This window comes from Rhyacophila brunnea, unplaced genomic scaffold (assembly GCF_057557595.1).
Source record: "Rhyacophila brunnea isolate RB1 unplaced genomic scaffold, BYU_Rbru_1.0 scaffold_3, whole genome shotgun sequence".
NCBI lineage: Eukaryota > Metazoa > Arthropoda > Insecta > Trichoptera > Rhyacophilidae > Rhyacophila > Rhyacophila brunnea.
The window spans coordinates 58,486,644-58,499,722 of record NW_028232965.1 but is presented as its reverse complement, the minus strand read 5'-3'; the positions used below and the strand labels follow the sequence as shown (position 1 = coordinate 58,499,722).

The window sequence follows — 13,079 nt, the reverse complement described above, 5'->3', positions numbered from 1 at the left end:
TTTAAAAACATAGCTTTTTTATTAGAGGTACGTACCTACTTAGAGTAGACTTATAAATGTATTTGACGCCATATAACTTCAGGCGCACGAAGCAGTAAAATGTGTTGTAAAAAAATGGTGCATTTTGAATGAGAAATAGGATCTAACTGAAACTGTGTTATTGCGGCGATATTAACTCATCAGACATATTATTATAAAAATCGTACTTGAAGAGGTACAATCTTTCCGTGGAAATACTTTATTGGTGTGTACGTGCAATTGTGTGACTCGATTGAAATGACACCCAAAAACTAAATTACAGGTGTAAGTTACCATTGTGCTCAAAAGTTTCAAACTCTGGCAATGCCACTGGGAAGAATAACCCTGTGGAAAAGCTTCAGAGAGGGGAAAAGAAAAGCGCGGGCGGGGAGGGGACGGGAAGCGGACCGTCCGCTAGTACTCCGCCAGTCGTCGCGACGCTCGCCACGTCGGTCCCGTCGCCTCAGCGCGAGACGGTCAAACCAAATTAGAATCGCGAGTCAGTGAGAGAAATACTTTGACATTTGTGACGTATCGGTGTTTAGTGTTTCCGAATTTACGCAAGAAAATCTTCAAGTGATGCCGCTTTTTTCGGATCTGTCCAGCTTAAGTTTGTATTATGGGGGGAGTGCGGGAAGCGGCAGCTCCTACAGCAGCCCTTATCTCAGCAGCGGAGGCAACTACAGCACGCATTCATCTCTCGGAGGATATTCCAGGTCGCCTCTTACATCCGGACTCGGTTACTCCGGAGCGCGGACGTCATACGTTCCTACCAGATCGTATGCGCCTCTCTTGACAACCATCAATGAAGGCTTGGGAGCGAGACGCGCCGCCGCCGGCGGCATCATGTCAAGATTAAGCCCGAAAGTGCATACGCATCTCAGTCCTAAATATAAGTCGTCAAAACCCATAACGATCAATACCGAAGACATAGACGTATCGAAAAATAAATATAGTAGAGACAGATCGAGAACGACCGCATCGCCGGGAGCCCTCGTATCAGGCCGGTCGTATGGAAGGGCGGAACCGGGAACCTCTCCGGGGTCGGGGACGGCGACGCCATCTGATAATGAATCCTCCCACGTTGAAGGCTCCGGCTTAGAGCGAGGGCGCAGCACTATCCACAGAGGCCGTCCCGTCATTAGGCTTAATACTCTACGCCGCAAAGACAAGGATTCACCGCGACAAAAACTCGATGAAGGAGAAAAAGAGCCTGAAATGTCGCCCCCACCGGCGCATGTCACCGATCCAGCGGCGAAATCTAAGTGGCGGACTAACTTGACGGAAGATTTGTCGTTCAAAGAAAAACGACAGGCCAAGAAAACTCCGGGGGAAAAACTTGTTGAAAAATTTATGATACGGGACAAAACAGAAGAAGAAGCCGCTCTGATACAAAAAGAAGTTCGAGAGAAAAAACGACAAGATAATCTAAACCAATACTCTGATGATACTTGTAGCCTTGCAGTACCTACTGCAATTAAACGCCATCATTCCTCAAAAAGACAAAGTCTTAGAAAAGTTCCTATTATTGCGGATAATATTCCAAAAGATACGGTCGACGGATCGATAGATAGTGCAATTCTTTCAAATATTCAAAGAAAACCTTCTAAACGGATGTCTTTGATATCTGTTCAAGAAACGGAAAAGGAAAAGTCTAGATTGAGAAGATTATCCCAAGAGATGTTGGACGAGCAGGCATTGATATTTGATGCCATGATTCGAGATGAAAACCTCAGTAATACTCGATTAGATCTTTCAAAAGTAGGCCTTCAAAAATCGGAGACGACTGATGATATCGGAGAATTAAGCAAAATCGGTTCAAAAAGGAAGAAAAAACTCCTGACTGTTGGGAACTTAGAAGAAAGTGTAAAAAATTACCCTCACTCAAAAACAAAATCAGATAATGCTATTAATCACATGGCAGATCGGATAGAAAGAGAAAAATCACCGAATACGCTGGCCAGCAGGTCATCGCAAAAACTGAGAAAATCGTCTTCTAGTGGCTCATTATCATCATTGGATTCAATTTCCGAAATTCCAACGCCACAACTTGTGCAGAGATTGACATCAATCGAGGAATCAGCGACCTCTGTTCAAATTGATAAACCTAAATCGAAGCCAAAACTTATACCTAAGATATCGTCGACAGTAGAAGTCACCAATGTGGAAAAGATTCTCAAAGCTCGCGTTGACGATTTAGTTGTTGAAAAGATATCTACTCCTAAATGTAAGCCTAAATTATTGCAATATGATGTTGTTCTTGAAGAAGTTGAAATCGTTAATGCGAGGCCTGTGGATAAGAAGACTGAAATATCAATAGATTCTAATAAATCACCAACGGATAATAAAACAAATGTAAAAAATGAAAAAATTGTTTTACCGGTGTCTCCAAATAAAATTGTGAACGAAAAAATTAATGAAGTTCCTAAAACGCCACTCCCAGATAAAAAGCTTGTAGTGATAAAACCAAAACAACAAAAAAGTGATACGTCTTCCCCAATTCAAAATGATATACAAGAAAATCAAGATGATATTGGAAACTTTTGGGATAGAATAGGAAAGCGAGAAACAATCTATTATAAAGATCGAAAGAAAAGGCTTGTAGAAGAAGCTGAAAAAAATAAGAAGTTAATATTTTGGGATCCAGATGACGACCAAACTATAGAAGAATCGGTAGTGTCACCAGAAATCCTTTCAAAAGAAAAGGAGAGCATTCAAGATCTTCAGAAAAAAAATGATTTGAACAATGTCGACAACAGTAAAGAAATCAATACAATTTCGTCTAAATTGTCTCTCAGTAAAGATGTTGAAAAACATATCATCAGTGATACAATAATAAATAATAGCAAAAACGCGTTGTGTCTGGAAAAAAAAGAACCTTTAGTAGTTTCAGATCCTTCGATTTTACCACACGTTAGTAATCCGGTAATCCTTAATAAATCAATACCAATAAAACCTGCTGTCGGCATTAAAAGTATACAAGTTGAATTAAAAACAATTTGTATACCACCTCCATGCGAAATGACTGCAAAAAATGTAGAACTACAAGTTCCTAAAAATGGTGTTATCGTCTCTGTTTTAAAGGAAATAGACATTAATTTAACCACCCTCCCGAATTTAAATGAGACTTCTGCACTAAAGGATGTTCCGAAACACAAAAACAGTAATATATTAAATCATGTAAATGACGAAAATATTAAACACACTGAAACTAAAAAGATGGTTGTGGTTGATAAGTTGCCAAAAATTGAAAAAACAGAAAATATATTTGAGATAAAAGCTGAAATCCCCACGGCCACAACTAAACTGACTTCGTACAAAAATGTACCAGCGCAGAACGAAGATTCTGAGAAAAAAACAGCCGTGAATTTATCTGAAAAAGATTCTGTTGCGGGAATTTTGGAAAATACCGTTTTACTGACTGGAAACGCGAAAGGAACTAAAAATAATGATATAAAAGAAATTGAAAAAAAATCTATTAATACGCACGTAATTGATGATAACAAAAATGTTTGTAAAAGTAAGTTGAACCCCACTACAGAAACAGCGAAACCTGAAGATAGTAAACCGATTGTTACGGAGAATTTGACTCAAAAACCAACGGTACTAAAAGAATTAGAAAATACTAATTTAAAATCTAATAAAAAAGAAAATAGCGGGGAAGCTGTACAAAAATCGAAAAATATGCTACCAAAGATGATTCCGTTAAATAAGATTGTTGAGGTTAATGAAAGTCAAACATCAATCGATAAATTGCTGGTCAACAATGAAAACAATACAGCTGTGACTACCATACCTTTAAATGTTATTGAAAATTGTAATAGCAACGTGAAAGAACACACTGAAGAAGATGGTCCAATACCTGTTATAACTATGCCGATGTCTGAAAAAAAGAACTCTAGCTTAAAAACAAACGAAATTTCAAAAGATGCTACTGCTGATTCTATAAAAGAGGAAAATGAAGATAGCGTTTCATCAATACCAACGCCTATTATCCCTGTACCTAAGCTACCAAAACGAGTGGTGAAGGATGAGCCCGCTCTGAGACCGCTGATTGCTACACCAAGACCTTTACAAAAACGAGCACCTCAGCAACTAATTGACTCTAGTTCGGACGAGAGCAGTGACGAAGAAACGTCCAGTGAAGAAGAAGAAACGGAATCTTCAGAATCAGAAGATGGTGACGACGAATTTTACGAATGCGAAGCGAAGAGTACTAAAACTGGAAGTGGCAAAGATGTCAGGACATCTACTAGTTCTAATGATTCTGGATTTGATTCTTCAGCGCCAGCATCTCCTGCCGGAATCGTGTGCATAAAGAAAGGTATGAATTTTACTTTTGATCCAAATATATAAACTAAGATTTTAAAAATTGCCTCCTAAAGATTTTCATTATGATATTAATACTATCGACCGAGGGTACTTTTTGAACTTAAATCCATTGGAATTTTCATTATGATTGCTTCTTACAATAGGTAATTGAAATGTAATGACCTTCCATCGAGGATTGAAATGAAAATATGATAAAAGTAAATGAAAAAATCACCACACGGTTTCTTACGTATTGATAATGAAAATCTTATCTAAAAAATTTAAATTTTTCATCGCTTAATACTAAGCATGTGTTTTTATTGTTTGTTTTTGTGTTGTTTAACTTGCATTCTTTTGGCTAAAAGTCTTCCCGTAGTAAATACGAGTGTGCTAGTAGACGATGATTGTGAGTGTTGCTAATGTCGCAGTTTGCGTTTTGGCGGAACCATTGCCAGAGAGTGGGCGCGTTGACAGACCGGCAGCTCGTGTGACTGATTCGCTTTACTTTCTGACTAACTTCTTACGCGTTTATAGATGGCCCTCGCAAAAGTTTAAGGTGAGATCAGGTGCGATGATTACCCTGCCAAATTTTATCGATTCCCCTCACCGCCTCGAACAACTATACTGGAAAATCGTAATGCTGATTCGACGCATATCTCTTAAGAGATTTCTTCCACTATTATGAATAGATCTTTTTTTTTAATTCGAAACGCATTTTTCACATAGCCACCGAACGCCATGTATCCATATTATCCAAAAAGATTTAAAAATAAACGGCATTGATATATATCGCATAGATATATTTTTACTACCAGGTGATATCATAAAACTATGAAGTGCTCTAATATGTGATTGAATCTTTTGTGGACAGACTGCGATGTGAACTGCCACAAAAAGTGTGAAAAGCTGACTGCCAACCTGTGTGGCGTCAACCAAAAGCTCGTCGTGGAAGCACTCGCATCAGTCAGAAGAGGTGACATTAATTTAGTGTTTACTTAATAATTACCTACCCACTATCATTATTCGCTTTATTGCTGAAAAACACAATAGACAATATCAAAATTATATTACATATTTACAAACTTTTGTTTTTGACACTTATAGTAAAATACACTTTTTAGAGCGGGTTTATATTATCCCAGCTTAGGTTATTTAATTTATAAATCATTGGTTGACTGTTTGAAGATACTCAGTTGTTAAAAATGTGAATCCGCGTATTATTAGGTAGGTAAACAAAAAAAATATTGGGGGGTTAAATTTTCATCAAATACAGAATTACCGGATATCTAAAAAATGCCGCTAACTTAAAAACTCGTCATTACAAAATAATTATATTTTGTATAATAGTATTAGATGAACAAAACAAAAATCATGTCATATCATCGTTATATTATGTAATCAAATAAATTGATTATTCACAAAATAAAACGTAGTTTTTCCTCATATATTTTTTTTGTAGAAATTTTTCAAAAACTAACTCGGTGAAAATTACATTGTTATATTTAGTTTACATAAGACAACTTTTAATTGGCTACAAATTGGCACATTTTTTACGTTCAATATTGTTTAACGAGTTGTAGGTTATATTATCAAAATAGTAAAAAAAATACGCACGCTATTTATAATTTGTTTTAAGTGCACGATGTGGTTTAAAAATATAATCGAATAAAGCGGGCTCGTCGATGGATTTTATTATTACATACTTAATGTGCTTCCAAAGTTTATCAACACATCAAAATAAATTGAAATAGTACATTAGTGTTGGTCGATAATTTCCATGCGGATCTGCCAAATTCACGCCTACTCGTAATAAATCTCTACTAGGTACCTGAAGATTTCTTTTCCCGAATCAAAATAACGTAGTCTATAATGATATACAACAAACATTATAATGTTAAACTGCTCAAAATAGTTTTCTTTAGTCCATAACCATTTTGGTTTTCATATCAATATAGGTCGCTACTATAGTTAAATATTATACTGAGTAATGTTTATTTGATATTATTTCTTTACTCTGCCCTGCTTCCCGGCACTATGTGGGATGTCCACTTCTTAGGATCGAATTTGGTAAAACATCTTTCATAACTCTTTCGTCATATATGGCACTAGCTATTAGCATCTTTCAAGGACTTCCTCCATCCTGGAGAATTCAGCTCATTATTGTTGTATAAACAAGAAACGAGTTCCTACATTACATAATAAACCTATAGCACACTTTTCTATGATAATACTATTTTTATTAAAAATACAGATGTTTAAATGCTGTTTTCTCTACTGTCTTATATATTATGGACCCTCACTCAAGCACCAAGTAGGTGCTAAAGTATATGTATGGAAAATATGAATTTACCGGAAATGGTATGATATTATGGGGATAAGTAGCAAGATGCAGTACTCTAAAGATTATGTTTTTAATGGTCATGAATGAGGAAATTAAAACCTGAAAAAAGTACAAAAGATAGACGTCAAAAAAAATAGAAAGACTGAATCTGCCACAGTAGTTCGAGTCACTTTAATCAGTCACAATAAACAGAGCCGCAATAAATTTACAACGAAGATAACCAATATTCGTTTAGAACACGGCACAACTAAGAAGGATAATCAAAATATCCGAATAGCTTTTAAGTAAGTATAAATAAGTAGGTATACTATACATATTTTAATGAAACGAAAAAGAAGATACTTAATGAAAAGAAGATTGTGGGGTTTCTTCTCATTTTTTTAAATCAGTTAATTAGGTAGATAATAATATGTAGATTACGACAGAACAATTATTGTTAGATGGCCAAGCGGCAACGTGTCGGCCTATATGGTTTTGAATCCCAGGTCTGGCAATCACATGTTGTTTCCACCCAGAGTAAGCACCTGATTGATAAATGGCTAACATCGATTTCTCGTACAATAAATCTGTCAATACAACCTCCACCCAGTGGAGGCCCATATCGAACATAGTAAAAAAAAACACGTAGAGCAAGTAGTTAAATGAGAATTCATCATGTCTTTGCTGTTCAATAGTAAAATAAGTAGTATTCGTCTTTGTTAATTATAAGTGTGATTAACGTATTGAGAAAGCTAAAGGATTTTCCATTCAAGTTTGTCTCACATAGATATTTTCTTGTGCATCTCTAAATCCGAGTCGAATATTTTTCTGGTTGGTAACAAATTACACGAGATTAAGATATCATCAGATAAAATAGAGATATCCACGCGGTTCACAATAATATCATCTTTGGCCATTCCTGCATATTATGTAGGTTGTAGACATACATGTTAATTGCATGTAGACAACTTACTGACAGTGCTTAAAATATTATAATATAAAGTATCGTAAACATAGCTTGGTAAGAAATGCTAAAATAGAGTATTCACCCATTTACATAAAAAATAACAAAATATAATAAATGCATAGGTGTATTATTATTTTGAAGTCTGTAAAAGTATTATCCACAGAATAAAGTAGAATAAATACGGAAAAATCGTAAAGTCAAAAGCATACACAAGTAAAAAACTTTAACCAAAGACATGGGTTGATACATACTAATTTTCTATAATATATAAACCATACTATAAGACGTTATTTTCGTCATTGATTATAATAATTATTTTTTTCTGTGGAAACTTTCTCGATATGTGTAAGTAATTAAGAACGTCTTTCCCGCACCAAAGCATTTAAAATCCCACGCATTGCTATTTCAAGGGCAATATTTGATGAATAGCTTCAAAACAAATAAAACTTCCTGAATCATTTATAATTATAATTGAATATTTAATTTTATGTCGGAAAGTATATTAACTATTAACATCTCAATTCGCTCACTCGATTTATATTCAAAATTATTCATAAATAATATTACCCTTTATATATAAATATGATCGGATTGGCAAAAACAGAAAAGCGAGGTTTTACACGAAAGTAATAATTAATAATTGTATAGGGCTTAGAATCATCAAAGTATTGAACATTTTTAAATCAGGTCTTCGAACCGAATACCGGAAAAACCGTTATTTTTTCGGAACGGAAACCGGAACCGAACCAGAAAAAAAATACCGGATTTTTCGATTCGGTACATTTTCAAACACGCGCGTTAACATGGTCTTACTCCCCACTTCAGTTGTCGTTCAGTTGTCATAGGCGAAACACATCTTACGTCTTGGGTATTGACTCTTGGACTCTTAGGCTCTTGAGTCACTCACTACCATCCATACGTAAAACATTTAAAAATTCACTCGGAGCTGAACCGAAATCCGGAAAAACCTTTCTTTACAAAAACCGGAACCGAACCGATATTATATATTTTTTACTTGAACCGGAACGAAAACCGAAACGAAAAAAAATAGCAGTTCGAAGCCCTGGTTTACATAACTACCGAGCGTCGTTGCAATTTAAAAACTACTTTCGGTAATAAGTAGGTGGTAGATTAATGTTAGACCTTATGTTCTATATATTTCGCTATGATGAAAAATAATATTTCATTTATCTAATTTACGAATTTTAATTTCCAAATTAATGGTTTTAGAGTCACCACTAATAATATTTTTTGCGAACAGCATTAAGTGAAAAAGAAAATGCATTTCCGAGAAAACGAATTCGAGTAGGTAGTCAGTGTGTTGGCGCATTATAAATAATTTCACCGCTATAGGCGCATTAAAAGTGAATACCTGAGGCTGCCTGTCTGTGTTTGTGGTGAAACTCAAACGGCACTCTCTTATTCGGTGAATGTTTGACGCTAATCATGATGAAGTTAAGAAGTCGTTCTGAATATCCAGAGTTGTAAATTTAATGAATCTCAGAATAGAGACTACATCTAGACATACAGAAGTTTGGAACTCTCAACCCGAAGATTATGTAGGGTACACATAAATACTACAAAAAAACATATCCAATTAAATTTACTGTGGAAACTATTTATATACCTACGTATGGAGTGGGTGGCCGAAAAGGGGATATCATTTTGTGTTATTAAACAGTAGGTATCGCGACAAAAATGTCTAAAATATTTCAATATATTCTTATATTCGCTCTACAATAAATTCTATATGGATCTTGTTCGACTCGACATGCAGAGGTTTATCAACAGTTTTTTTTACGAGATATATGTAGATTTTAGCCATTTTCTCGACCTATTTAGTCCATATTATATTCCATATGTCCAAACACACATTGATTAAAAACATGTGAATTTTCTAGACGCGTGACCGACCCCGAGACCCATTTTTATAAGCTGATACTTTACCACTCTCGTTCATCGTGGGTTAATGAAGCGCCTAGTTTCAAAAGCCCCTAAAACGATTTTATGTAGTTCTGAGAAAAATGATAAAAACTATTTTAGGTAGTTTTGAGAAATATGAGAAAAACTCATATTAATTAAATCTGTGAACTTTATGTATTTATTTTTAAATTCGTTACATTCTAAAGAGTATTTTGGCTTTCCATTGTAGGGGTAATTTGAAAAGCACACTCAACCATTTTAGCAGGTTTTGAAATTTACCCTAATTTTTGATCATACGTATTGACGGTTTATGGCGTTTTTTAAAGTTCAATCTTTGGCTATCATTTAGGTAACAAAAATATCCATCTAAATACATATGTAACCCAAAAAAATTCAAAAACCGTTTTAGGGGCTTTTGGAACTAGGCGCTTCAAATATGAAATTCAACATTAGTTACAAGTAAAAAAAACTGGGTTTAAATTATGACGTGTAACGATTAAATAAAATGTACCGTTATTGAACCATTACCTTTATAAAAGTTATTAATTAATCAAGATTTATTTATTTATTCCATACAAATTTATTTTACAATAAGTAGTATGATAATAATACTATTCTACAATTGCATACGAGTTCTATTCGTATATTGCGGATATTAGGAGAGCGTCCACATCGAAAGCCGTGGATCGCAGATTCGAAATAATTAAATAATCGAGAAAAAAAAATCGGTGTTTGATCAAATATCTAATAACAATTTCTCGTAAAGGACGCGAGGGTTACTGTCGTAATTTATCTTATTCTTATTCATAGATAGCGAATATTTCATCATTATACATTATAACATACAATCATTAAGACCTATGGCTCAATTGATATCATTAAATGCATCAAAAGAGAATTTCACTTGCCTGACAAAAATAAATTATGTAGGAATCAACGTTTTGTCCTAAGAATTGAGAATAAGCGGCCCGACCGCGCGCGACCCTATGATGGGCGCCGGATCCAGTTGGGTGTGCATCGCAGTGCGAGGAATCCAATCGCCGCATATTATTGTCTGGTCTCTGGAGCATTCTAAAACAATCTCGACGAAATAGTTACGCAATAATTTACGAGCCGGCAACTGAACGAGAGTAAAATTTTCATCTGTTTTGACTACTCACCTTTTCGGCGTTACGTAAAACCTGAGCTTTTGCTGAAAAGAGCTTTTCCTTGGAAGAAAAGTTAAACAGATTTTTAATCAATTATGTTGGAGGGTATGCCATACCTTATAAATATTTTTCAAAATATCACACTTATTTATTTTTAACTTACATAATAGTTATGTGTAGAAAATGATAAATAATAATATCAATTTATAAGCATATTTTTAAAGTATGTACTTCTGTGCTCCTTCAGTAAACTAACATCAATTTAATGATTTACTGACAAAATGTAGCACGACAACGAAGTGGCCAATCTTGATAACTAAAATCGCATTACTCGGCCTCGTTGAAAATATACTACATAAACGTAGTAAATCACTAATTCGTCTAGTTTATAGAGATAGATAAATGAAAAAAATATATAAAAAAAAACGAATCAAATGCTTCACTTCATTTTGGCCAGTAAATTAGTTTTAAATTTCAAACATCTACAAAATAGCAATTTATCTTGCGAATAAATTTTTATTAATCATTATTCTCGATACTTTCATATAAAATAAGTAGGCATTACAACATTACATTTTTTCATGGCTGTGTTTTTCTCTTGTATTTGAATATTCTCACGACACGTGTTATCAGGACCATCCAATAAAGTCCCAGTTCAAGATCATAGCCAAATGATGTTACATGAACATGAAAAATGAATTAAAGATCGTATTGATAATTTATCGTTCGCACCTGTGCTGCGCCTTCAATTCTGATCACTTCGAGCGCTAGTTTATTTCGGGTAAACAAATCGGCAGAGACGAAGAAATGAAGAGGACAAATTGATTTGATGCCGGCTCGCTATTGTTGATGATGATGACGCTATTAAGTGCCACCGTGTCGTCTCGAAATAGCCTCAGGTGGTCGCGACACCAGCGCCATGCATTTCTCTACCCGTTTACGTAAACAGAGAAAACACAATGATTTGTCATTTTTCATTATGGAATTTTCAAATCCACAGTTCTGAAAATGTTACTTTGTACTTATAATTTAACATAAACACAGCCAACACAAAGCGACACATAATTATATCTCAAACATCATAAATCCTTGAATAGGTATAATTAGAAACCCATTTCTCTTCCTAGAATTATTTTTATAATATAACAGTTTTACACTTTGTTTTAACTTCAAAATATTTCCGGGTATTTAAATATAACACTTACCTACCTACTTAATCTAAATATATCAGGCACCACACACGCGCAATATGCTATATTCTAATAAATGTTTTATAAACAAAGCATTAACTGTTTCTCTATAAATTAAAATTATTAGATTAAATTAATAGAAATTTGTTAAAAATGGAATCGTATAAATTGATTTATTTACTATTTAAGTACGAATTGTCAACAAAGAAGTTTTCGTCGCTCTAATCCAAGAATTATTTAAGATGCAGATAAAATGTAACAAATGTTGTCATATCGCTTTAATTTTTTAATTTAAATAAAAGTTGACTTTATAAAAGTAATAATTACCAATAAATAGTTTGGTTTCCTGTAGACAAAATGTCCGCCATTAAAACAGTCAGTCGGTTACAGACAGGTTCGACTCCCGGTTGTTTTTACAATATCAGTTTATATGCAGGAAATAAACTCAATTGTCCGAATGATTAATTACCTTTCCTTAAAATTCTTCTAAGACACCAATACAGGGAGGGGCAAATGCTCCGCCTTCAAGTGGAGTTGGTAATTTAACTTATTTAAGTACCTAAATCAGTTTTTTCAGTGGTGTCAATAAGAAATAATATATATTATATTTTAGTATATATTATTTAGTATACGACTGCTTACATCTTTCTGGCATAACTATTTTCTGTTTAGCTGTCGGTAAATAATATGAAAGTTTTCACAAGAGAAGAGGTCGAGGCGTCGCGACGCTTGCACAATATAATAAAGAGACGGCGCGAACAGCCTAACTCATTTCGAAGAATATATTCTAGAGTATGAAATTGTGTTTGGTTAATTTCAAATAGATTCCCAAGAAAAGTTCAAAGGAGTTATTATTAAAATAGCAGGAAGATTCGCTGCCAACTAATTCTTGTAACGATAAAGGTAGCCACAATTTCTCCACCCGGAGGTAGACTTTATCAACTCCAACCTGGATTAAAATTATTTTGAGCTAATATGAACTTTGAATTGAATTTGAGTTGTTTCCCATTTCTTGAATTATTTCAAGTAATTATAGTTGCATTGCGTATGTAGATGAGTTACATTGGATCAGGCTCAATAGTTCTAAATACATATTATTACGATTTCTTTCAAATTCCTCAAAAATAAACCAAATTAAAATTACTAAAACTACAGTTGTAATCAACAGAAAAAACTACTTTATGAATTGAATCTGCATTTGT

General features: G+C 34.3%; 1 protein-coding gene across 2 annotated transcripts in view; it reads left to right on the top strand.

Annotated features, from left to right (window-relative positions):
• The first annotated feature begins 387 nt into the window (after nucleotides 1–387).
• LOC147068618 (uncharacterized) overlaps nucleotides 388–13,079 on the top strand; it is a 28,410-nt gene continuing 15,718 nt past the window's right edge. For both annotated transcript variants that reach the window (XM_085952080.1, XM_085952079.1), the window contains exon 1: nucleotides 388–4,342. In XM_085952080.1, the coding sequence (XP_085808206.1) occupies nucleotides 598–4,342 (3,745 nt within the window). In that variant the 5' untranslated portion in view covers nucleotides 388–597. The remainder of the gene's footprint in view (nucleotides 4,343–13,079) is intronic.